Source organism: Syngnathoides biaculeatus, chromosome 14 (genome assembly GCF_019802595.1).
Source record: "Syngnathoides biaculeatus isolate LvHL_M chromosome 14, ASM1980259v1, whole genome shotgun sequence".
In the NCBI taxonomy this organism is placed as follows: Eukaryota; Metazoa; Chordata; class Actinopteri; order Syngnathiformes; family Syngnathidae; genus Syngnathoides; species Syngnathoides biaculeatus.
Genome location: NC_084653.1, coordinates 19,706,411 through 19,734,089, shown reverse-complemented (window position 1 = coordinate 19,734,089; position 27,679 = coordinate 19,706,411). Strand labels below are relative to the sequence as shown.

Below are 27,679 nucleotides of genomic sequence, written 5' to 3'. Positions count from 1 at the left end.
CTTTATTTGCAACGTGTTCCGTCCGGTCCAGATGAGGTACGGTGCGTTTAGGTACACTCATAAAAATGAAATTGTATTTACGGTTGGGCAATATCGTAACGCTCTAGATGTGATGCATTCAGTCACACTTGTAAAAACATAAGTCTAGAGATATGATATGTTCATATACGGTCATAAAAAAAAGCTCTTGATGCAATGTATTAAAAAGAAAAAAACATCTAGATGTGAAAAAAGACATTTTTAGTAGTGATGTGTTCAGGCTTTAAGACTTTTCTTTCACCTTTGCTATCTCTTCTCCCTGGCAGTTAATTTGCTCTCAGGATGTGATGTATTTGATCGCAGTAATACTAAAAAAAGAGCAAGATGCGTTCAAGTGGTGCGCTAAAAAGCTGTCGTTGAAAAAATACTCTCCAGATGTAATGCATATATTCAGGTTTACTCTGTTGTGATGCGTTCAGGTGCAGCGATAACACACACAAATACAATCCCTATATGTTCAGAAACTTAAAGCCCTGAAGCATTCAAGTGCAACAGCAGGGTGGGGAATTTGGGTTATGTGTCGTTCACCCGCGGCGGTAAAATGCGCAAAAAGAAGAGTCCAGATATTTGCCGCATTTATCTTCTCCCCTTCGGGTCCGACAGATGTGACGCGTTCAGGTGCAGTGCTCTTTTTTTTCCCCCCAGCGCTGACCTTTGACCCGGCTTATTATTGCATCTAATAAAAGTGTCAAGCGCACAAATGAAGGGAAGATGACAAACGGCCGTGCTGTTCCGGCTCGTGTTCAACTGGGCCCGTGCGTGGCTGGACTGCGCCAAGGCTTGATTCGCGGATGAAGCGGCCGCGACGGTGGAGAAGTGGTTAACGGTACCGCTTCGCAGCAACGGTTTATTGATCTGCTGTATGCGTATTCGGTTCATCGAAAGTGGACTTGCGTGAGTTTTGTACACGCAGTGGACCCCCACAAACTCATGGTCCGCAGATTCACCCATTCACAGACCCCCCCCCCCCATTTTGTTTTCCTGACAACCCCCCCGCAAATACAGCGAGTTTATATCAACGTCTCACTGAAGATGAAATCATCTTTGACATTTTAAAACCATGACCAAGGCTATGTTCACACTGCAGTTCCATTCAGATTTTTTTTTACCCAACGTGACATTTACATATTTTTTATGTCAACGTGAACGGCACAATTCAGATTTTTTTCATATCCCACCCAGAATATCCGTATATAATGTATCTGATGCGAGTGTGTTATCGCTGCTCACGGGGTGAGCGTCCGACCCAAAAGTCACCCATCCATCCATTTTCTTTCGCCGCTTATCCTCACGAGGGTCACGGGAAGTACTGGAGCCTATCCCAGCTGTCAACAAGCAGGAGGCGGGGGACACCCTGAACTGGTTTCCAGCCAATCGCAGGGCACATGGAAACAAACAGCCGCACTCACAGTCACACCTAGGGCCAATTTAGAGTGTCCAGTTAATCCATCCATCCATTTTCTTAGCCGCTTATCCTTATGAGGGTCACGGGAAGTGCTGGAGCCTGTCAACAGGCAGTATGCCGGGTACACCTTGAACTGGTTGACAGCCAATCGCAGGGCACAGAGACAAACAAACGCACTCACAATCACACCTAGGGGCAATTCAGAGTGTCCAATTAATCCATCCATCCATCCATTTTCTTAGCTGCTTATCCTCACAAGGGTTGCGGGGAGCGCTGAAGCCAATCCCAGCTTTCAACGGGCAGTAAGTGGGGTACACCATGAACTGGTTCCCAGCCAATCGCAGGGCACACGGAGACAAGCAACCGCACTCACAATCACACCTAGGAGCAATTTAGAGTGTCCAATTAATGTTGCTTGTTTTTGGGATGTGGGAGGAAATCGGAGTGCCCGGAGTAAAGCCACACAGGCACGGAGAGTACATGTAAAACTCCACACAGGCGGGGCCGGGATCGAACCCGGGTCCTCAGAACTTCCACCGTGCCGCCCCTACAAGTCTTCCAACGGCAAAAACTTCACAAGCGTCGGACAAAACTGGCTTGCCTGGATTAGGACTAGCGGCTAAATTGTCTCTGATGTTGACAAAAACGTTAGGTTAGCGCCTTTCACGACCTTTAATTCACCCTTAAATCCATCATTTGTCTCTCCAGAAAAAAAAAAAAAAAAAATTCAATCAGCCGTAGTGACGACTCTAAATTGTCTCCAGCACACTTAATCAGGGCTGCAGACTTTGGTCGATCATGCAAAATGGACATTTATGCAGCGCCTGAAAGGTGAGCACAATTTCTGAATCATTTTTTTCTTTTTTTTTTGTCAGAAAAATGACATTTGCAAAGCAGCGAGGACGCGAATCCCCCGGGAATCGCCGTCCCCTCCGCTCATTTGCATGCTGCGCCTCCCCATTTCGCCGCAAATGACATTCCAAAGACGGGACTCTGTGACGTGTCCCTTTGTCACGTTTCTGTTGACGGGAATTTGGTTTTGTCCTGCTGCTGGCGCGGAGAAATAACGAGCAGAGAAAACATTCGCCCGTGTTTGCTTTCATTCGCTGGAAGAGATCATTTTCGCAAATGCGCCATCATCCATAAAGCCGGATAACGTAGAGCAGCGAGTGGCACGTCGTAAACGGGGAGCTTTTGTTTTTTGGGGGAGGGATAGGAGGTGGTTGGGATCAGTTTGCGGACGTGACGGATGGAGTTCCCCGAAACTTGAGTGACGTTTTGGGATTAGGTAGCAATCGCACAAAGTTTCTCAAATTAGCTCGTTTCTGCTACCTCAAGTTCTGCTTCCTGTTTCTTCAGTGCCGCCGTCTCGGATCAGTAAATCATTACCGGCCTCACCGCTGTTTTTATCGACTTTGCCCTTCGTCCTAGCGGAGATTCTTCTGTCACCTAGAACACCAGACACCTTCAGGCCAACTGTTCCATTCCGCTTGGACCCGTTTGTTCACTTCTTTACCACAGTCACCGTTGCTCTGTATTGTTGACCCCCAAGTATTTGAAGTCCACCTTTGCTATCTCTTCTCCCTGGAGCTTCACTCCTCCTCCTCCGCCCCTCTCATTTATGCACATATATTCCCTTTTACTTCGGCTAATCTTCATTCCTCTCATCTTTCTAACTGTTCCTCCGCCTGTTCCCTGCTTTCACCGCAGATCACAATATCATCTGCGAACATCATGGTCCAAGGGGATTCCAGTCTAACCTCATCTGTCTGTCAGCCTATCCATTACTACCGCAAAAAGGAAGGGGCTCAGGGCGGATCCCTGATGCAGTCCCACCTCCACCTTAAATTCCTCTGTCACACCTAAGGCACACCTCACCGTTGTTCTGCTGCCCTCATACACGTCCTGCACTATTCTAACACATTTCTCCGCCACCCCAGACTTACGCATGCAGTACCACAGTTCCTCTCATGGTACTTTGTCATAGGCTTTCTCTAGATCCACAAAGACCCAGTGTAGCTCCTTCTGACCTTCTCTGTACTTTTCCACGAGCATCCTCAAGGCAAATAGTGCATCTGTGGTACTCGTTCTAGGCATGAAACCATGCTGTTGCTCACAGATACTTCCTTCTGACCTGAGTCTAACCTCCACTACTCTTTCCCAGAACTTCACTGTGTGGCTCTTCATCTTTAGTCCTCTGTAGTTTCCACAGTTCTGAACATTCCCTTTGTTCTTAAAAATGGGTACTAGTACACTTTTCCTCCATTCTTCTGGCATCTTCTCTCCCGCTAGTATTCGCTCACTATGGCCCTAAAATGGGGAGTTCAAAACAAAATGGCTGCCTTTCTTTCTTTTTGGTCATGGCTTCTGGAGAATTTTTTTTTGCGGTTCTCCCCAGAAGTGATTATCCCATTTCATAAAGTGAAACCGTGAATTTCCAAAATATTTTAAGGACTCCTTGATATGATGAAGAAAAATTGAAATCCGCCAATTAAAACATCAGAGTTTCTGAATCTTTTCTGATACGACTTCTTGAGATTTTTTATTTTTTTGTGGTTCTACTTATAATCGACAAGCCGACCAAATTTCACGTTGCTTAGCCAAACTGGCTTCGGGGGGGGGGGGGGGGTGTTCATCTTCCTTCCAAAAAATATATCTCTGGTTATTACTTTTGTGTTTTATGGCGGCTCATCAAACTTTACTGCCATGTTGCACCCACACACGGCGATCAAAACTCAATTTCCTCGCAATTTAGCATCGTCCATCTGTGTAGTCTACGTGCTTCCAATTTTTGTAGCTATCTGATGAAAATAATAAAAATATATATATCGAGCAGTGCTTGGTGTCTGAAAGACCCCCGAAAATGACAAAAATCGCTCTAAAATAGTATCTTCAAAGCACAATGGGAGACTTCCTGTTTTCAAACAGAGACTTTTATGTGGGTCCACTCACGCTAGACGTGCTTAAACAATGTCACGTTGCTAAGCGGAATTAGCTTCCAAGGCTGAATCTTCAAAAAACAAACAAACGCAATTGAAAGCGGTTCACGTGTCTCCTAGAAAGCTCTTCGTGTCGTTTGGACGTCAAGGGGTTGGTCAGCACCTGGCTGACGACCAATCCCAAGAAGGAGGAGATTGATTGGATCCAGCCCCGCCTGCGCCTTACACCCCCCCACCCCCACCCACCCCACCTCCCGCCGCCGCCACCACCCCGCTTCGGTCCGTCTGAACCGGTGCAGCGGCTTAACGCTGGAAATGAGATTTTCATTCTCACCTTCCAATCCGGCAGAAAGGCAATTCTGTTACACTGACAGCCTTTGTGTGCGTGTGTGTGTGTGTTTGTGTGTGTGTGTGCTTCCGTGTGTGGTCACATGTGTGTAGTCAAGTCAAAATGTGTTTTTTTTTCTTAGTTTGTGCATGTAGAGGTGTGTGTAAGACTGTGACAGTGTCTAATCATGTGTGTGTGTAGTAAAGTGGACTTTTTGTAGTTGTGTGTCAGTGTGCATGTGTGTGTTTGCCATAAAGTGAGTACACTCACGTTCTCCCACTCAAAGCGGAAATAAACCCTACACGTCAAAACTTATCTTGCAAATGTCCACACGTTCATTATCTGATGCTGTTTACTTCAATCTACAAAGTATTTATTTACAAAGTATGTATTAGTATAAGTTAATTGGACACTCTAAATTGTCCCTAAGTGTGATTGTGAGTGCGACTGTTGTCTGTCTCTATTTGCCCTGCGATTGGCTGGCAACCAGTTCAGGGTGTACTCCGCCTCCTGCGCATTGACAGCTGTGATAGGCTCCAACACTCCCCGCGACCCTCGTGAGAATAAGCGGCAAAGAAAATGGATGGATGGATGTATTAGTATAAGGCGGCACGGTGGATCAGCTGGTAAAATGTTGGCCTCACAGTTCTGAGGACCCGCGTTTGATCCTGGCCCCGCCTGTGTGGAGTTTGCATGTTCTCACCATGCCTGTGTGGGTTTTCTCCGGGCAGTCCGGTTTCCTCCCACATCCCAAAAACATGCAACATTAATTGGACACTCTAAATTGCCCCTAGGTGTGATTGTGAGTGCGGCTGTTTGTCTCAATATGCCCTGCGATTGGCTGGCAACCAGTTCAGGGTGTACCCCGCCTCCTGCCCGTTGACAGGTGGGATAGGCTCCAACACTCCCCCTGAGCCTCGTGAGGATAAGCGACAAAGAAAATGGATGGATGGATGGATGGATGTATTAGTATAATCAGAATCAGCTTCATTGGCCAAGTGTGTAAAAACACACAAGGAATTTTTCAACCGTCAGTCGGTGCTGCCCTGGAGTACCCCAAGGTTGCGTCCTCTCCCCTCTGCTCTTCTCGCTCTACACAAACGACTGCACCTCGAGGCATCCGACTGTCAAACTCCTGAAGTTCGCAGACGATACGACGGTCATCGGCCTCATCAAAGAATAAAAATAAAACATTATTCTTGCCTTTTGGCTAATTTTGCCTTTCCTGCACATTTAAAGGAAGACCTGGAAACCCAGACATCTAACACACCAAAAAAATTTTACCCACTGATCATCTGTCAACGCTCTCGCTTCCAGAAACTTTCTGACACGTTTCAAATGCTTCATCCTTCCTCAATTTCATCCTCAATTTCATCTGCACTTCCCTTTCTCCTCCTACTCCTCGTCTTCCTCACATAAACTTGCGCGAAACACTTTCAATGCGATCAGTAGAAATCAACGCTCCCAATCGCAATCAGTTTACCGTTGAGCCACTTGGAGTTGTACTGCGCGGTGCGTAACGGCGGCATCCCCCCCAGGCTGCGGTAGATGACGGGGTCGCGTCCGGAGAAGTCGATGACGGTGGCGGCGTAGAGCTCGCCGCGCTCCGTCAGCACGGCCGTGGAGTTGTGGCGAGGGTCGTACGGGCAGCGGGCCACGCCGTTCACACGCTCCAACACCTTGCTCATGTTGCCTACCTGGAAAAGTGTAGTTGGCGAGAAAGATGGTTTAAAAATAAAACAATTAAAAAAAAAAATTCCAATATCACATTTCGAAAAATTACCGATTTATCGGCTCGATTGGTATTGGGCGTTTTGACATGTTTACATATCAGCATCAGCCTTTTATTTAAAAAAAAATCCAAAAGCCGATATGAGAGCCATACTGGGTAAACATTAGCGCCCAATTAATTTATTGACTTATTTAAAAATTCTGTTCACTTTAACTAAGTTAAAAGAGGTACTGACCCCTGCACTTTTTGTTTTTATTGAAAGTTAAAAAACAGATGAGTGAAAGATCAGTATTTTAGTTTTATTGAAATTTTGAAAAACTATCGACTCTAGAAAACTTTCTACACCATTTTTCTCCCTTTTACTGTAAATGAATATTGGCTCTAAATATGAGTTATCTGTCTCCTTGACAATTAATAATCAGGATTTGTCCCCACCCCCCTCCCCCGGTCTAGGCTATTGCAAAAAGGTGATGATTTTATTATCAGAAAATGATTTTTTCATATCAAGTTAAAGTTGTTTTCAAAGTCATATGAGAAAAATTAATTTTACAGTGGTACTTCAATTTATGAGTGGCTTAACTTTTGAAGATATGAGCTGTCGCGTGGCCTATTTTTCCGCGCTTTGTCTTAAGAGCAGACATTTGAGATATGAGCGCTAGAGCAAACTTCACACCAATCAGCAGTTTGGCAGCGTAAACAATTCCTCACAAGACAGGCTTTAACATGCTTTATTTATTCTAAATTCTAACTATTGTATTGTTTTAATATTTCAGTCACACTTGTAAAATTATGATCTTATTCTCGTGAAAATTTGACTACATACTGATGATTATAATTATGATGCTTCAATGATCTGAATTCAACTTTACGACATGACCTGGTGCGTGTTTTTTTCCGACACGGGACTTTTCTAGAAGATTTCCGCACGGGTACCTCTCTGATAGTGCAGAGGGGCTGGAAGGCGTTGGTACCGCAGGTCATCACTTGGGTCTTGTTGACCAGCAGCACTCGGATGTAGTTCTGACACTCTATCTGCATCAGAAGTCACCAAAACACCGACACTAAACAATGAATGTGCATGTGCAGGGGCGTGTGCGGGTCATTTTCACATAATCAATAAAGACATTAGGGAAAAAAAAAAATCTAATTTCGCTTTTTTTTTTTTATGTCTTCCATGCTGAAACAGCCACACCCAAAGTCCTATGTTAGAAACTTTAGGCATTTATAGTAAAGGCAATCCTTATTGGCAAAGCAAAAATGGTGGAGGACCAATGAAATACACTTTGATATAAAAGTACATAAGGGGAAATACATAAATGTCTTCATTATGTGATTTGCACAATTTACGTGTTGCCCTTCAAATACAGAAATTATCCTAATGAGTCATTGAACCCGCGACACTCTACAATCTTCATAACAGTAAAGATGTGCAATAGTTCCAAGGCGTTCACAAATTCATACATATTCATTCATATCTACAAAAACGACACAATTTATTTTGCCGCCCGCCATTGTCTGAATGCAAATTGGCCGCCTCGTCCTGCCACTTCAACTCACAGAATATTCTGGTCCATTGCAACAACATACAGTGGCGTGAACGGTAAAGAGACCTTGAGTGACAAAGAACAGCCATTCATTAAAGACATAAACAAAGGAACCCTGAAGATGCGAAGACATATTTGTGTTAGTTTTCACGGAGGACGCATAATGCAATGCAATTATATGCAACGCAACTAGGAAAATCCTATAATGTGCATTTCAATTTACCTGACCCCGATTGAAAGTAACAGACCGTGTGGAGAGCACATGTGTCAATAATAGTATTTATAGTTTCCATTTTTCACTTGAAGTAGCACTGACAAAGTTGGTTTGGCGCTGTGGTGCAATATAGGCGGAGAATGAGACATATTTCCAGGTCACAGGTAAACAATATGACTAGATCCAATCAGCAGATGTGTTGCCTGTGCATACGTGGCGGACATGATGAAGTGGCGACATTCCATCAAAAGCAATGCGCTGACAATTGGCTGCGTTGAATGTGGCAACGTTAATTTCCAGGCCATGTTTTGACGTGTTGTCTATTGTCACATAGAGCTCTGCGCGGAGAGAGACAGCATTATGGTGTTGTTGTGAATAGGAATGTGACCCAAGTGTTTGGTAGAGTATATCTGAAGTCTGAAACATTCTATTTTTGGAACAGTAAAAGTATTTTTCACAATCCGTTTGTCTATGGCAATGGATTTTGAACTAGGAAGCCCACTAATTCCTTGCGGCTAATTGAACTCGCCTTGGCTCGCCTATTATTATGTCATCATGGTCACCAGCACACCATCTTGGTAAGTTCGGATAAAATTTAAAACTTTTTTCTGTAAAGCCACACAACACTCTTCTTTTCGCAGCCTCCTCCACATGGTTCTCTGCTCTACCTTCTCCATCTTCCTCCCCACCACGAGAGTCTTCCTACACACAACTAACCTATGCTGTCTCGCTAACTCTCCCCTACCACGACTTTAGAGTCAGCCACCTCTTTCAGATTACATAATATGCACAATATATAAACCACCTGTGTGGTTTTACTGTACCTCCACTCTTTACAGGTCACCCTATGTGTCTGCCTCTTCTGGAAAAAAATAGTTCACTACTGTAATGTCCATCCTTTTTGGAAAGTCTACCACCATCTGTCCCTCAAAATTCCTTTCCTGGAGCCAATGCTTATCCACAACGTCTTCATCATCTCCATTACAATCTGCACCATTCACAACTCTTGCTGTATCTGGGATGCTCAGAACTACTTCATCTAGTTTCTTCCAGAATTCCTCTCGGTCGGTCACATCCAACCTCTGGGGCATAACACCCTCAATTTCAATCTTAAACCTCATCACTCGATCTGACACGCTATTGACCTACAAGACATTCTTTGCTAATGCTTTCTTTAAGATAACCCCCCACTACAATTCTTTTCTCATCTACTCCTCGGTGAAATTATTCCAACCCTGCCCCTAAACCTCTAGTTTTACTGTCTTTCCACCTGCTCTCTTGGATACACAATATAGCAACCTTTCTCCTAATCATCGTGCCAACCAACTCCAGAGCTTTTCCTGCCATAGTCCCAACATTCAAAGTCCCTACACACAGTGGTAGGCTCTGTGCTTTCCTCTTCTCTTTCTTCAGAAGAGCCCACTTTCCTCCTCTCATTCATCTGCGACCCACAGTAGCTGACTTTACACCAGCACCCTGCAGGTTAACGTTGCCGGGGGTGGATATTGTTAGACCTTTAGATTAACGCTCATATTTGTTTGGAAAAGTTTTAAGATGGATGCCCTTCCCTAAGCAACCCTCTACATTCATTCAGGCTTGGGACCGGCCTCCAGTTTGCACTGGCTTGTGCTAACCATAGGGCTGCATTAAAGAGATAGAAGAAGGGATAATAGTAAGGGTTACTTTAAAGGAAGTGTGAGCCAAGAATGTGTTGGAGGTGAAAAGAGTGTCAGACCGAGTGATGAGGCTGAAACATGAAATTGAGGATGTTTTGTTTAATGTAATTAGTGCCTATGACCCACAGGAAGGATGTGAACTAGAGGTGAAAGAGAAATTCTGGAAGGAGCTAGACAAAGTAGTTCTGAGGATTGCAGACAAAGAGACGGTCATGATTAGCACGGATTGTAGTGAACATGTTGGTGAAGGAAACACAGCAGATGAAGAAATGATGGGTAAATTCAGCATCCAGGAAAGGAACTTTGAGGGACAGATAGTGGGAGACATTGCAAAGAGAAAGGAAATGGCTGTAGTAAGCACTTTTCCCCACCAGAAGAGGCAGGAGGTAGAAGCACGCCGGTGGATTATATTTTGTGCAGACAATGTAATCTGAAGCAGGTTACTGACTGTAAGGTAGTGGTAGGGGAGAGTGGAGCTAGACAGGAGAGGATGGTGGTGGGTAAGATGACTCTGGTGGTGGGGGAGAAGCTTAAGAAGACAAAGAGAGCAAAGAACCATGCGGTGGAACCTGAGAAAGGAACCGTTTTGCGTGGATATTCGAGAAGAGGTGAGAAAGGCGCTTGGGTGACAGGGAGACCGCCCAGAAGGCTGGACCAGGACAGACTAGATCATCAGAGAGACAGGCAGGAAAGTACTTGGTGTGTCTTCTGGTAGGAAAGGGGAGATAGAGACTTAGTGGTGGAACCTCAAACTATAGGAAATCATACAAGGAAAGAGGTTTGATATGAAGTGGGAAAATTGGAGGGCTGAGGAGAAGAGACAAGAATGCATGGAAATGCGACATGGGAGAAAGGTAGAGGTGGTAAAGGCAATACAAGAGGTATATGATGTGTTTGCCAGGCTAGAAATGAAAGGAGAAAAAAATCTGTACAGGTTAGCCAGAGAGAGGGAGAAAGATGGGTGTGCAGCAGGTTCGGCTGATTAAGGATAGAGATGGAAATATGTTGACTGGTGCCAGCAGTGTGCTAGAGGAAAAGAAAAAATGGGAGGACTGGAGGAATGAGGAAAATGAAAGACAAGACGGAATAGAAGCGGCAGCTGTGGTGGATCAAGAACTAACAATCATTAGTGAAGAGGAAAAATGCAAAGGCAGTTGGTCCTGATGACATACCTGTGGAGGTATGGAAGCATCTAGGGGAGGTTGCTGTGGAGTGTTTGATCACCTTGTTCAACAGAATTCTAGCGGGTGAGAAGATGCCTGAGGAATGGAGGAAAAGTGTGCTGGTGCCAGAGCAAAATAACCTAAAAAAATTCACCTCCACAACAATTTGTCCAACTTTGTCTCACTTTCCATATTTTTCAAACTTTTTGAAGAACATTTCCATGTGACTGTCATCATAATAATCGTTAACCTATGGGCATCCTTTCCTGCATGAGTATGTGCAATAATGCATACATTTCTGTATTTCGACTCTTTTTCACATAAAAACAACTTTCAACCATCAATTAGGGCTGCATGATATTAGACAAAAATGCAATTGTGATTTTTTTTGTCTAAACCTGCAATATATATCGCGAAGTGACGTAATACAGGATCGGGGATGGGAAAGTTAATTTTTTTCAGTTCACAATTCAAAAATGAACTCATGCAACTGAGAGCAAAATAGATGGCAAATTAATAACTGTCTGGAGATAAAATAATATGCGGCTAGAGTGCTTTGTCACTTGACAAAATGGGCCGATACGGTTAAAAATATAACAATGTCATAAATATTTATAATACAAGATAACCTTTATTACTCCCAAAATGGTGAAATTAGCATTGTTTCAGCAAAAATATTGGATACAGTATAAAAAAAAAGCATTAAGATTTGGCTGCAAATGTGTCCACCATTACAAAGTTGATCCAATAAATACATTTACAAATATTAAAGCCATAATTATAAAAACATTACAATTATAGAGTAATTATTATGTTGTGCAGTTGAACAGCATGAAAAATTATTTTTATCATGCTACTTGATATACAGTATTGCAATAACTGTCCCACATTAATTTTATTCCCATAATTTTAAAACTATGAACATTCAGGAAAATAGTTCTGGAAGTGAATTTCTATAAATTGGCAGCTCTGCAGTCATATACATAAATACAATTTTTAGTAGGAGTGTGCATTGCAATTTCCCCCACCATTTTGGCTTTCGGTTTTCAGCTTTGTGTCCCCGTTTTGGGTTTCGGTGCCACTAATTTCAAGCCTCAGTGATTGGTTCAAATTAGGGATACATTTCCAATCCTGAATTAGCGTTTCAAATGATTTAGTGCTTAAAATATGGTTTCAAACTAAGGTTAGGAGTTGTACATTCCGTTTCCAAGCCTACGTGAGACAAAATAGGGCGCGAGCCATGGGAACAGATTTCAACTGGGGTTAGGGTTTCAAATTAGGATTTCAAAGTGAAAATGTGGTTCTGGCATTTGCCACTCAACCTCTTCACTTGGTGACCAATGTTAAGGTTGACACAAAAAAAAAAAAAAAACTGGCGCAGATTGTTTATTTTCACAAATGTAAAGTGCTTGGCGGAAATGAGCTCGAGGTTTTTTACTGCAAGAAAAATAGGAAGGAGGAGGGTTGGCGGGTTCCCTCCAGCGCTGACAGGAAGTGTGGACCCTACCTCCGTCTTGCCTTTGCTCTGACAGGACTTCCTGGTCTCGTCGTCGGGTGACCATTCCGTCACCTAGGCAACCAGAGAGAGAGAGAGAGAGAGCGAGAGAGTGAGAGAGCGAGACAGGCAAGACAGACAGACATGGCGGCATTGTTATCTTTGAGAGACAGAACTGACAACAACCTGTCAGACAGCACGTTTGGAGCGTGACACAACACTGGAAGATTGATTAGCACGAGCACGTTACTCTTTGCCCAATCAGACATCCCAGTCGCATAAATATTCTGCAACAACAACAACAACAGTTGAGCAGGACGCTTGATTACCATTAGCACGTCACTCTCTTCCGTTTACCATTGTCCAATCGCTGCTGACGATGATTCAGGATGGAGGAATACGGACTTCAACGTTTTGCTGTCAACACACAAAAAGAACGATCGGTTCTGCCGCGGCGACGATTGTAGTCCATTCCAATCGATTTGGTCAATTGTAGTCTAATGATTGTAGTGTGTTCGATCCAATGACTGAGCAGTCAGACCTCGAGGGAAGGAAACCTACAGTGGATCTGGAAAGTTTTCAGACCCCCTTGAATTTTTCACTTCACTTATATTGCAGCTGTTTGCTTAATGGCTGTGCTCTTAGGAACGTTAAGTGCAGCAGAAATGTTTTTGTAACCTTGCCCAGATCCGTTCCTTGGTACAAATCTGTCTCTCAGCTCTTCATGCAGTTCCTTTGACCTCATGATTCTCATTTGCTCTGACGTGTAAGTTCTTACATAGACAGGGATGTGGCTTTCCTAATCAAGACCCTTCAGTATAATCAAACACAGCTCAACTACAATGATGGTCTAAAACAGGGGTGCCCAATTTCTTGGTCGATCGCGGGACCGCGTGCCCAAAAAAAAAAAAAAAGAAAAAAAAATAGATGTCAGCCAATGTTCCCTCTAAACTGTCCGCGTGCGCAATTGTCCACAGCTGATGCAGTCTCTTCGCAGATATTCTGCATTGCGCGCACACTCTCTTTTTCCTACTTTACCTTATACACACACACCAGCACCCAGTCTCAAAGATGTACACTCATAATTACAAATGTTACAGTACTTGCGCAGCCCATCAATGTGTTTTATAATGATAGCATCCACCACCGGTGCTTTAGTTAGCCACACAGTCTGGGCAACGTAGAGCAAAGACGAGCTAGACATGCTGCTTATGTTTACTTTCAATATTAAAGGAGAATGTTAAAAAAAAGAAATGCTGTTGTTTTAAAATGCAATGACTGTCAGAGTATGTGAATAATCGAAGAAAAAGTAGTTAAACTGGATGAGATTTTCTCTTTTTCGAATGGGAAAGGTGCTGGATGAGATGGTGTGTAATTTTAAAATTCCACCTTGGCACAGCCTGATCCAGGATGAAAACACAGACAATACACTGAACAAAAAGCTAATTCTGTATTTTAAATATAGAAAGCAACATAAAATTAACCCTCAAAACGGTTTGGGAGCATCGTCATTATCCCCACCCCACCCAACCCCACCCCACCCGTCGTTGGTAGCTCTTGAGAGGCTGGCTGCTTGAAAAGTAGATCTTGGGGTTAAAAAAAAGTCTGGGCGCCCCTGGTCTAGAACTAGAACTAACTAGAAGAAATGAACAGCACCCAGGTTAAATATATGAGTTTCACAGCGAAGGGACTGAATACTAATGGCTTTTTTCTTTAAGAATCTGCCAAAAATTCAACAATTTCATTTTTGGTGTCAATATGAAGTGCTCTTTGTACATTAATTGTGCAAAAAAAAAAGCACTCAAATGATATTAGCAAAAGGCTGCAATATAAATAAAAGTAATTTTTTTTAAGGGAGTATGAACATTTTCCATACTCATTGTAAGTGAGTTAAGGCACAAGAAAATTTCACGATGCATGCCGACTGATTTGGTGTTAAAACATCACACTGCTTTCTGTTTTTTATCAACGAAGTGACTTCCTGAATAACTCGCCAACCCGCTGATTAACCAACGGACAAAAAAGCCGACGAACAAAGAACCAACTCACCAATCGTCAAAATGACAAACTGAAAACCAAACTAACAACTTAGTAGCCGCTTAACGAATTAGGTAGCTGTCAACTCAAAACCCAACAGACTAACCAACTGATAAACTAAGCAAATAACTAACCAACTACCTTACAAACAAAGAACCTACGGACCAAACAAGCAACAAACTGGTTGGAGAAACTAACAAAGTAACCAACCTACCAAATAAGTATCTAATTAGCCAACTAGCTAACCACCTAACTAAAATATCAAGACACTGACCGACTAATCAATCACCTAAAATGACTGAAAAATTAACCAATAAACTGACCAAACCACCACCACAGATTACTCTCACAAATTAGCTCACTAACTTAACAACTGACCAACATCCTAAATATAACTAATTGACTAAATAACAAATTAAATAGATGACAGAGAGATTCCATTTCTATCACAAAATTCGAAATAAAAGATTTTGTAATTTCACGCTGCTGTCCTGCTTTTGATACTACAGTTCTAGCCAGGAAATCGCACGCGAACTTTAGGTAGGAAAATGAGTCCAAAAATCTATCCTTGGCTTTAATTAAAATTAAGATGATGTGTTGCGTGCTCCAAAAGACTCAACGGGATGGAGTTAAGGGGTTGTTATGGTGGGGTGGTTATGGTAAGGTTGTCACGGTGGGGGTGTTCTCGGCGGGAATTCACTTGGGAAAATGTTCTTTTGACTAGGTTTGTTTTCACAGATTTATTTTTTAATGACACTTCTACACACTTTTAATTGGATCTTCAGAGACTCGTCAGGTGACACCACGTTGGCACTTTAATCTGGTGAGCACTTTTTTTTTTCTCCCCAACTCTGATTTGCAGCTAAAATCCCAGAACATCAAGCATACGTTAATTAGTTAGTTGTAACGACTTCTTCTATTCTTTGAGCCATTTATCACCATGTCAGTACACACACTCAGCACGATCAAAGGTATCATTCGTATGACCATTACATGATCAATTTTGAATAAAAACACATCAACAATAACTGAATTCACATTGCAAGCATGTAACAGTCTGTATTTACTACATTAATCTTGATCAGATGTGTATTATTTTTTACCGATTTATTGGCCAACCAACTAAATAGCTAAGAAAGAACCAACAATTTAACTCGCTTACCAAACACAGTAGCTGACTAACCAACCAACTAAACAAATGGAGAAGCTAACTACACAAATGAGAAGGAACCCGATCAGCAAGCCTTCTAACCAACCCCCAATAAATAAATAAATAATAAAATAATAAATAAATAGCTAACAAACAAACTGATCTGACAACAACTGTACTGGATTTGGAACTAGAGATCGACTTCAAAATCGATTGTCAATAATGAATACTGTACCTCAACAATGTCACCATGACCAAGCACAATGTTGTGGTAATTTGGATTTCAAACATTTTCAAGTTGTTTTCGTTTTTCAATAACAGTAACTTGAAAAAAAATGGTACTGTACAGTAATACGAGTGCATATGTGCATCAAGGTAATGGAAAATTGGCTATATCGGACAACACCCCAGGCCCGATTAGTCTGTTCTATAGTTTTGACTGTACTCGTATTCACCGACCTGTAGGCGACTGCGGTCAGCAAATAGTTTCTTTGCATCTGTCATGTTTTCACCTCAATTGTTTTTCATTACTGTAAGGCGGGGTGTTAAAGTAATTTTTTTCCACAGGCCGCATTATAGTTACACTTTTCCATCTGAGGGCTGTTATGACTGTGAAACCATAAAAATATTTAATCGCCTCATCATATTCAAACGTGAAATTTATGAACTAGGGTCTGCACGGTGGAGCAGCTGGAAAGCGTTGGCCTCACAGTTCTGAGGTCCCGGGTTCAATCCCGGACCCGCTTGTGTGGAGATTGCATGTTCTCCCCGTGCCTGTGTGGGTTTTCTTCGGGGACTCCGGTTTCCTCCCAAATCCCATAAACATGCAACATTAATTGGAAACTCTAAATTGCCCCTAGGTGTGATTGCGAGTGCGGCTGTTTGTCTCCATGTGCCCTGTGATTGGCTTCCAACCAGTTCAGGGTGTGCCCTCCATCCTGGCTGTTGTCAGCTGGAATGGGCTCCAGCACTACCGCGACCCTTGTGAGGATAAGTGGCTAAGAATATAGATGGATGGAATTTATGAACTAATTTTGGAATCAGAAATCAAGACAAATGGGTATCGTTCATGTTTGGTAACACAAAAATGCTTGTAAAATCTCATTTTTATGATATATGACAATTTTAGATTTTTGTACAGATTTTCACAAGGATCATGGAAGTTGACACTGATGATTTGCCTTCACGGACCACATAAAATCAGGTGGCGGGCCAGATCTCGCCCCCGGGTCTTGAGTTAGACACCAGTGTTGTAAGCCAAAATACATCCAAACCTTTGATTTAACCATTACAGGATATTCCGCTAGTTTGGCTTAGTGGTCTACTCAGTGAATCTTGATACTTCCTACACTGCACACGCACGTCTCCCATTATTCCAAGGATCGTAGGACTATAAATCGATACATCGACGTAATCAATGTATCTTTACGCCCGTAACTGTTAGTGACGAATAATGTCTGGAAGTGACTGATAATGGCTGGTAGTGTCTGGCACTGGCAGTTTATCAACTGGCAATGAATCAATTCCACTACTACTACACTGGGAGTGACTGGTATTTATTGGTAACGATCAGTAATAACTAGGAAATACTGGTAATGTTTGCTAGTGACTGGTAATGATGAGAGGTGATCGGGAATGACTGACGATAATCAATAATGACTGATCAGCAGCAACTGCTAATATCTGGTAGTAACCTGACGTCTGGTAAGGGCTGATAGTGACAATGTCTGGAAGTGATTGGTAATGACTGGTAGCGCCTGACTGGTAATGTCGTCCTTATCAGCACGGCGCCACACGGGGTCCGCGCCTTGATTAGCGTGGTCTGACACCCCGCCACTATTGTTCTCCTCGCCGCAGCTTGTGTTTTATGCAAGTAAATTGTGTGTCGTTTAATGTGTGGCGAGCAGCCGGTGAAATTGGAATGAATGCGCTGTCAGGTCGGCTTGTTGGTCTGCCTAATGGATGAAAATTAACTCCAACACAAGTCTCGGGCTCGGGGCGCAAACAATCCAAATGTGGCACTGGAAGAAGGAGCAAATAAAAGTAAAATAGGGCGGTGGGGGAAACGGAGCTGCCTTTAATTGTGCGGAATGTGGCAGGCCGAGGACAGCACACGTTCAATTATAAACCTCATTGTGCAGCCGCCAGGAAATCGCACTGGTTAATATGCATGTGTGCACGCTGGAGAGGACAATACACGCGACGTGGTTCACCTGCACACATTTGATTCACAAAAAAAAAAAAAAAAAAAAAGATATTTTTTCATTTCAACCCTCTCTCCAAGGGCCCTGACAAAAAAAAAAGACACTGGTACATATTTTCATTTTTTTTCTTAATAAAAATTGTACAGAATGAAATGTATCTGACCAACCAACCAAACAGCTAGCTAATGGAGAAACTAAAAAAAATAGAACTAAGCAACCAATGGCCCTTTCCGACCTATCAATCACTCGTACAAGAATAGCCAATCAGACAGCCGCATTGTCTTAACCCCTGGCTTGACACGCCCCCCTCGCCACATTGTCCCACAAGCAATGCTAGTTGTCAGTAGCGTGCGCTTGGAAAAGTTCATGTTATGAAGAAAATGGTCCTCAGATGCGCTTGGGGAACGTGCGATCCTGATGAAAGATATCCTGCTAGGTTACAAGGGCCCGCTTGATTCATTTTCCAAAGCCTAAAACACAGCTGACAAAGTGTCTACGATGGATTAAGACTCGCGGAAGATCGCGCGTACAACTAAATGTGGACAATATCAACAAACACAAGGCTTTATCTTCGAAAGTAAGTGAGGGAGAAGTATCTTCTCTGAGTTTAATTGAATTTTCATCAGTTCTTTATACATTGCAGGAGAAAAACTTTCACTTTGTTCGTGTATCACTGACCTTCTGAATGAAGTGTGTAATATTTTATGCCGAAGAGTCGAGTTCGTGATACGTCAATGCCCGATGTCACGCAAGAGAAATGTCTATTTGTATCACATCGGACTTTTAAGACAGAGCACTGGGTTCCATTACGAGCCAACTCAAATGAATACACTCACTTATAACGATTACAATAATATTAAACGTGATCATTCCAAGTAAAAAGTACTCACCCTGCTTTACATACACAGTACAGTTCCGCTATTTTATCCTGTTGGATTTCAATATGAATTTTGTGAGGTGTCAAACTTTTTTTGCATCGATCGCCAACGTTTCACTGTAACTCTGACGTTGCGTCCTGCTCCGTCCAAAATCTTAATTCCGTGTACATATCCTTGCGTGAAATAGTTGAGACCTCTTTGTAGAACTCTCTTGGAGAAGTCTGACGCATTTGGCAAAAAACATACCCCAATATTATCCGGAATACGCGATAGAGAATCGACTTCAAACATGTTCTGTTGAATCGCCATTTTAAAAGCTTGTGGGACATGGCGAAGGGGGCGGAGCTTAAGATTGCCATCGGAAAGGTCCATTGGGGACTAACTCACTAATTGGCCAATTCATAGAAGGACTGAACTACCTCAACAACTACGCTAATCTAACTGCCAAATTGGCAATTGATTATATATATCCAACAAACAAACTATTGAACTAAATAAATTCACAAAGTAACCAACCAATCTTACAACCAACCAATCAAAAACATGACTAACAGACCCAGGAACCAACCCACGGAGCAAAACCTACAACTTGACAAATCAACTGACTAAAAAGCTAAATTAAATGACAAACTAATCATCTTACCTCCACACTAAAAGTGTAAACAACTGACAACCTTGTTGATCAAACAACCTACCAACTAACTAACCGTTGAAATGCCACTAACTAAATAACTTACTGACGAATGAATGAATCCACTAACCTAGTACTACAAAAATCGTTGAATTCGACTAACTAGTAAACTACCTGAGAACCCAGACAGCTAACGCAACACAGAAACCAACTATTCTAAATGCATTTCGTGGCCCAATAATGGCCCACTTAGTTTTAATCTGTATTAACTGTCTGTATTGTATAAGTACTGTGAATTATTTATTTTAACAGTCAAGACCAAACAAGCTTTCTTTCTGACTTTCTGAGCCGAGTTAAAAAAAAAAAACGAGAACAAAGCAGACCAAAATCTCTCTTATTGGATTTGAGACGGGTCGCTGTATTTCTTGTGCAAAGCGACCTATGAGCCGGCCGGTCATTTCCCAGATTGCAATGCTCATTACACTCTTTCAGGGTTGCAGGGACGACGAAAAAAAAAAAAAAAAAAAAAAAAGGGGGGGGGGGGGGCAGGAGAGGGGGTCGAAGGCTTTGGCTTTCTTCCAGAGCTGCGAGGATGAGCTGGATAAAGATAGGCTCTGTGTGTGTGTAGGCATGATTTTTTTGGGGTGGGGGGGCAATTTGTGGTGAAGGTCAGTGGGTTAAGCTGCCAGGAATCCTTGGAGACGAGGCTCAAAAAATGGCAATGCCCCAAGCAGTGATTCATTGCACAGGCATCCGACTGCTTCTTTGTGCGTCTGTGTGTGTGTTGACCATGATGTCATCTCATCAAGCTGTCAGAGGCTGTCAAGAGGAGGCGATTGGTTTTGTTTTGGGTGTCAGCAAGTCACACAGATTGACCGCCTAGGAAGAGGCCGGGGCTACCCTCTGGATTGAACGGTGCCATGTGCACTGATTGGTCACGACCGCACGCGCTGGTCGTCGACGCAAGCTCTAATTTCTGGTCCTTAACGCTTGGCACATATAAAAAGCCTTAACGGGATAACAGCATAAATGACTAATGAAGCAACTGATTGACTCAATGACTAACCCAGGAACCAATTAATTATCTGACTAATGAACCCACCAACGGACCAACCAAATAACAGATTAATGAACCACCAACTAATCCACTCAATAACCAGGCAACAAATAATTAATGAGCAAACCAAACAATAGATCTACTAACAAACAAAATGAAACAAAAAAAACCTCAACGTATGTTCCGCATTATAAGGCGCACCTCCAATGAACGGCCTATTTTTAAACTATTTTCACATACAAGGCGCACCGTATTTTAAGGCGCATGTCATGCTACTGGCCAATTAGCCGGCACACACCTGCACCTTGTTTTGGCTGATTACGCCCGGTACTTATAGGGCACGGTGACAACTGGTCCTCCGCAAGATCGTTGAGGTTCATGCCCCGTTCCAGCACCCCCGTATCTCTGATCGTATTCCTGTGTGTACCGACCTCCGCCTGTTCTCCGACCGACCCTGTAAGCCTGACTCCTTTGACACTCCTGCCTTCCTTGATCTATCTCACGTGTACCGACTCCTGCCTGCCCGTTGATCTGCTCTCTACGCCCGGCGTCCTGATTACCGCTGCTATACCTGACTGCCTGCCTGATCCCCGACCTTGGATTAATAAAAGTTTTTTCCCGAATTACTTCTGCGTCTCCCGAGTCCTGCATTTGGGTCCAGCCTCCATTCCGATGGGTCGTGACAGCGCATAGAGTAGACGGTACAGTAGAGGCTGGGGTTACGTTATGCATCCATTAGATGGCGCATCACTAAAGGCTCAATATTGATCCATATATAAGGCCCACCGGATTATAAGGCGCACCGTCGGCTTTTGAGAAAATTAAAGGCTTTTAGGTGCGCCTTATAGTGCGGAAAATATGGGAATTAACTGACCAACAAAGCAAGTAACTTACCCAACCAACTGAAAAAGAAATCAACTGACTAAGTGACCAACTAACAAAGTATACAACCAACAAGAGTTACATTACATTAACATTTACCAACTAACGGATAATTAACAATCTAACATACATAAAGACTAACCAACAAACCAATTCTATCAAGCTAACCAAACTGCTGAAGAACCAACCGGTGAATGAATGATCCAACTCACTAGCAGACCAGATGACTAAACAGAACTAAACTAACAGATGAAGGATTGTTGTTATGTCACAGTGAAAATAGTATTTTATTTTGAAGGAACTCACTGTGGCAAAGGTAGCTTCAGACCAAAGTAAGATCAGTGCTGCTTGTCTGTCATTCAAATTAGCCTGAACCACAATCTATGAGCAGATCATGAATATCCAAGAAAAGTGAAATTTTTGCACCGACAGCAACCGAGTGAACTCGCAGCGAGCGTCCGCTAAAGAGACCGTTTTAAAATTCTAAAAACAGCAACTGTGTAGGAGAAGAAGTGGTGCGGAAAAGTGTGTCCGTCCATTCCCCCAGCAGGAAGCGGCGCTCCCATCTGACGACAGGAAGTAGTAGCGCAGAGGTGAAGTCAGGAGCCTAGCATGAGACGGCTCGCTCTGCTGCCTCCCACTCAATGTCTGGCCCAGCGGGGGACCTCCTCCTCCTCCTCTTCCTCCTCCTCGTGCCCACCCTCCGCCTAAACTGTGCTCTTATTGTATTGTTCAGCCATCAGGCACTTCATTGGTACACCGTCTTATAATATCCACTGGAGCAAGCTGTTTTTGCATCATCCTGATAACTAAGTGACATAAGTCATCAACTAGGTGACTGCATAAACAAAAGGAAAATGGCTGACTGACAGACTTCCTGCCCTAAAAAACTAACTCGCTGATTTCCTGCCCGAAGGAACTGACGGACCGACTGATTGAAAAGGACCAACTAACTAATCAAATTGATATTTAATTTTAACCAACAACCACACTGACTTACCAAATACACAACATACTCATTAACCAACTAAGTCATGTTCTAACTAAGAAGAAAATAGCTCAACAACTAACTCAATAACAAACCAACCCACTGAACAACTGAAAAACTAACCATTAACTGACCAAATGAATGAACCGACTAACCAAGTCAAAGCAGTGGACGACTGTTTCGGACATCTGCTTCACAGTTGTTAGGTTCAAATCCCAGCCCTGCGCTGTGTGGAGTTTGCATATTCTCCCCGTGCCTGCGTGGGTTTTCTCCAGGTACTCTGGTTTCCTCCCACATCCCAAAATCATACGTGCCAGGTTAATTGAAGACTAAATTGTCCATAGGTGTGAATGGTTGGTTGTTTAGATGTGCCCTGCGATTGGCTGGCGACTAGTTCAGGGTGTACCCCGCCTTGTGCCTAAGGATAGCTGGGACTGGCTCCGGCATGTCCGCGACCCTTGTGAGGGTAAGCGGTACAGAAAATGGATCAATGGATAATCAACTCAACAATTAAACAGACGAACCAACCAACCAAACAAACAAAAAGAAAAAAACCTGACCAACCAAAGAAAAAAATGAAACAATAACTAACCAGCTAGTGAAGTAATGAACCAAACTACTTACCAACTAATAAACTACTGAAAAAGTAACATAATTCAATTGTCAATATAAGATCACAAATGCTTTTATAGACGCTTTCTTGTTCCTTAAGAACCGTGCACTATATTCTGTTATTCTCCATATCACTAAAAATATTAATGAATGTTATTATAATAATTATCAAATAGGAAATGATCTGTCAGTATTTAAACCTTTTTGAGTAACATCAGTGGCGAGATGAGAAGGTTCCGGAATGTTCTGATTAATGCCTGCGCTCAAATCCTAATCAGTCTTAAACAAGGAGTCAATTCTACTTCGTGCCTCCTCCCCTCCTTCACTTTGGCGTCGAGGCAAGCGCCATCGCCGCAAAGGTCAGGCGGCGACATTTGATTTGACACGCCAACCGCCACTTTGTCGCCTATAATGTAAATATCATCAGTCTGGAGTCGAACGGGGGTGGAAAAAAAAGCAGTTACCCAGGATTATCTCGGCATGTGTAGAAAGGACGTGGATCATTTCTGAGCTAATATACACCGTTCACGTTACACATGACATTCTTCCATTCCCTCAGAGGACGTATCAATAATTAAATCTTCTGACAAAATTGAGGCGCTGTGAATGAAATCATCTTCTATCGCCTTCTAGTTTTTTACCTCTCCGCAAAACCTCTCTGGACTTCCCAACTAACTGCCGGCAGCTGTATGTTCTTGTGTAGAAGAATAGCACCCGTGAGGAAGTCCATGAGGAATGACATCAGGCCAACTTCCCGATCAAGACCTCGAATAAGAACCTCAGGAAATCACTTTAAAGATAACTGTCCTGAAAAAAAAAAAGATTTCAAGCAAAGACCTTGTGAAATGACGTCGTAGAAAGGTCTCAAGAAATGAGCTCCCCTAAAGACAGCTGGAGAAGCTTAAAGGAAACACTTCATGGTAGACCTCGGGTAAAGACCGCAGAAACATCTTGAGGAATGTTTTGAAGGGCTAAGAACAGGAGGTCCTCAAGAAATGATCTCAAGCAAAGACCCGATGCAAAGACCGGATGGAACACCTCAGGGAAACACATCTGAGGAGTACTTTTCGAAAAGACCGAAGGGACAGAACCCTCAGAATCATTATATGGGACCACCTTAGTAACGACTACGATAAAATTCCTCAAGGTTAGCCTAAAGCGAGTACCTCAGGAAAAGTCTAAGGGAGAACTTTGAGGAAAGGTTTCAACGAAAAAATCTTGCGTATGTGCCAAAGAAATGGGCTCAAATGAGGATTTGATCAAGAGACTCAAGCAAACATCTCGGGGGAATATCATGAGCAAAATCTTTCTTAAATTTTAAAAGAACAAACAAAAAATTAGCTTCAGCAAAAACCTGACGGAGAAATGAAATGGAAAGACTTCTAGGAGCTGTAGGGGATTAGCTGTAGGGTAGGGAGGGGCTGCCCCCTTTTCTCTGTTTTCTTGAATGCCGGATCCCGGATCAGCGAGCCTGGGAATGCCTCAGGATCCACCCCGGAAGAGCTCGGTGAGGTGGATGGGTAGAGGGAATTTAGGGCTTCCCTGCTTGAGCTGCTGCCCCAACCCCTACCTCGGAAAAATGGCGGGGAATGGATGGATTTGAAGTAAATTTCAAAAATACAGTGATTGGATCGTTGGCGATCGGGAGTTTGGGGGTAGGTTTTGGGTTTAAAGTTAGAGTTCATGGATTTTACTTTCGGTGGTTTGGCTTAGGTATGGGTTAGGGGAAATGTTCGGGTTGGGAGCATGCTTAAGGTTAAAGTTTGTGCTCGTAGCTTTTAGGCTAGGACTGTGAAAGCAATAAAAATGGTCTAACTCAGCTAAATTGACCACAAAAGTCAACATTTTCTGCCTTGAGGCAATGATAATTAATAATTAAAAAAAAAAATGCTGGCCAATTTTTGTGCCCAGAACTATTTGGCCACAACCCATGTTTACCACACGGCCTTGTGGCAGAAGAACGGAGTATTGAACAAGTGAAAAATATTGCCAAAATAAAAAAAACAAACATTTATAACTGATAAGACACTATTTTATATAAGACCATGTATGGGTAAATTGAATGTTAGCATTTTTTTTTTTTTTACCTAAAATTGTAATCACTAACGTGCTAATGCTAAACCCGAATGCTAATCCTTTAGCAAAAAAATCATTTTTGTTGTTTCGAATTCTGTTCTTATAAAATACTCTCAGGAACAAAATGTGCTGTTTAAGGTTAGATGAAAAAAAATAATAATAAAAAAGGTAAGTTTAAAAACATTTCTTAAATAATTAAAAGGGGGAATTCTAAAAAGAATCGATAGCGACAGCTCTACTTTAGAGTGGGAAAGTGCATCGTTTTGTTATCGCACAAACAATTGAGGAACACCGCAAACATGTCAAGTTATCACCCCCGCCGATCATCCGGGACTTTGGGACTGTTGACGCATGAGATGATCCAAGCAGAAAAAAAACAAGATGAACTCCGGATACGGAATGGCCGCCATGTTGACATTCCGGCTCCCTTCTTTTTCTTCTCGTTATCCACGCTGGGGATTATCTGACGGACGCTCAATCTCCAGACACCATAAACAAACAAATCGGATCAGGTCAGAGATTAACCACTTCAAAAGCAAACCCACGCAGGTCCACTCACAAAAGGGTATTGTTGCACCAGGTGGGCCAAATTATGTACAGACATTACACAATAATACATAAAAAAATAAATAAATAAAAGTTATAAATGTATATATGTTACCCACTTTCAAATTAAATAAACTCTTCCTTCCTTCCTGAATAAGGATCAACGACTGTTTTGCTTTTACATTTTTATAGTCACATTTGAATGGTTTTCAATGTCATAAATCCATAACTTATTTCATAATTTATTGTTCTTACGTCACAGTCAATTAATCAACTGAGCTAATCTACCCTTCCAATTTAAAATGTGATTTAAGACTGACTGTACACTTCATAAAAGCTGTTTACGGCGTGATCCTCGCTGCTTGTTGGCCACCGGGGAACTGAATCAGCGCAGTAATAATATTCAATATGATGAACAGATGTTGTTATTAGCGTGTTTCTTTTTTATAATGAATGTTATGACTTCCCAACAGGGTATTAATGTGAGTGCATAGACAAAGATGCAAACAATGAGAACCGCATAAAAGCAAATTTTTCTCTTTTGCTCCCATCAAGTTATTTTCCATCCATCCCCTCACAAAATCATATACAGGAGTACACACACACACACACACACACATACACGTATATACACACGCACACACACACACCTCCCACCTTCCTCCTGCTGTTCTCCAGTGGTGACGAGGGGGGGGGGGGGGTTGCGAGAGGCACCTTCGAGTGGGTGCATTGTCAGCGGGCGCAGGCGGGACGACGCAAGTGGGCGGCAATCAGGCATCAGACCTGCTACTAAAAGCGGCGCCGGCCCGCATCCCACGCTCAACACCGATAGGATTTTTTTTTTTTTTTAAAGCATAAGAAAGTGCATGAAAAAAAAAAAAAAAAAAAAAACGCTGTAGGTCGGAGTGATGCATCGCGACTGGGGTCTTTTCTCAGTCGCTGTACATGACTGACCCTGTTTAGAATATTCTCAGTTGCTGTAATAGAAAAATAACAATAAGTCACTTCTGTGTTCATTCCAAGGCTAGCAGCTGTTTCAAAATAAAATGCAGCTACTCGAACAGTTTTACCACAAGAGTGTAAAAAGAAGCTAACGGTCGTTAATAATAAGTCAGGCCAAAATTTGATAAGAAGCTTTTATTGTGAAGGTCACAGTGTGTGAGGTGGTGATTCACTTGGGACTTTTATTTTGGAAATGTATCTTTTAAAATCTGTAAATCGGGGGTATTGCTTTCAGGAGCTTTATTGTGGAAGTTTGTGTGTTTTTTTTTTTTTTGTGAAAGTCGACATAAATGAGCAGTTAACATCCAACTTGTACATGATACCTTTCACAAATAAAGTTCATGAGCAACAACTTCTAGAATCTAGATTGTGCATGGTGGACTTTCACAATAAATGCCAAACACCAACTGAACATCCATTTTGGATACGAAAACCTTATCCCCTAATATATACTGTAGTGGACTTCAATAATAATAGAATGTCTTTTCATTCACCCAGCCATCCATTTCATGTACTGCTTATCCTCACTAGCGGTGTGGGCGTGCTGGAGCCTATCCCGGCTGACTCTGGGCGAGAGGCGGGGTACACCCTGAACTGGTCGCCAGCCAATCAAAAGGGCACATATAAGCAAACGTCCATTTGCACTCATATCGGTAGATTTGCGTCCACCGAGCTGCCCCTTTTCAGTCATATCTACTAAAATGTAAATAGTATTATCCGAATTATATATCACATCATAGCTGTGTTGGTGTTGCTGAGTGAAGGAAAAATGTGTTCCGTTTGTAGATGATCTAATTTATTGTGCAGTCAGCTAAGGCTGGAGGGGAAGGTGAATAGGAGCAGCACCATGTACTGGGTTAGCGTTCGGCATAGCGCGTCGTCCGCCCCGACAACTGCATTTCCGTGTGTGATACAGCAGCCTCCGCTCGCTCCTCTGTCGGCTTACGCAAGTCTGCCGCTTCATAGGTCGCTGGGTCTTGCCGATAGCTGCGCACCGAAGGACCGGAACGCTCTTGAGTTTCGTAGTTAAGAACTCAAAGTCACTGGGCGATTGCGGTTTGAGCAAGTGCAGGCGACTATT

General features: G+C 42.7%; 1 protein-coding gene across 6 annotated transcripts in view; it reads right to left on the bottom strand.

Moving 5' to 3' along the window:
* The window catches only part of sema5ba (sema domain, seven thrombospondin repeats (type 1 and type 1-like), transmembrane domain (TM) and short cytoplasmic domain, (semaphorin) 5Ba), an 88,018-nt gene that overhangs the window by 38,945 nt on the left and 21,394 nt on the right, over positions 1 to 27,679 (bottom strand). For 5 of the 6 annotated variants that reach the window (XM_061841972.1, XM_061841974.1, XM_061841975.1 and 2 more), the window contains 3 exons: positions 12,548 to 12,610; positions 7,377 to 7,475; positions 6,195 to 6,408 (listed from right to left, as the gene is read on the bottom strand). In XM_061841972.1, the coding sequence (XP_061697956.1) occupies positions 6,195 to 6,408; positions 7,377 to 7,475; positions 12,548 to 12,610 (376 nt within the window). Of the gene's footprint in view, positions 1 to 6,194; positions 6,409 to 7,376; positions 7,476 to 11,049; positions 11,120 to 12,547; positions 12,611 to 27,679 lie in introns of those variants that run through there. The other variant, XM_061841978.1, reaches the window with a different exon arrangement.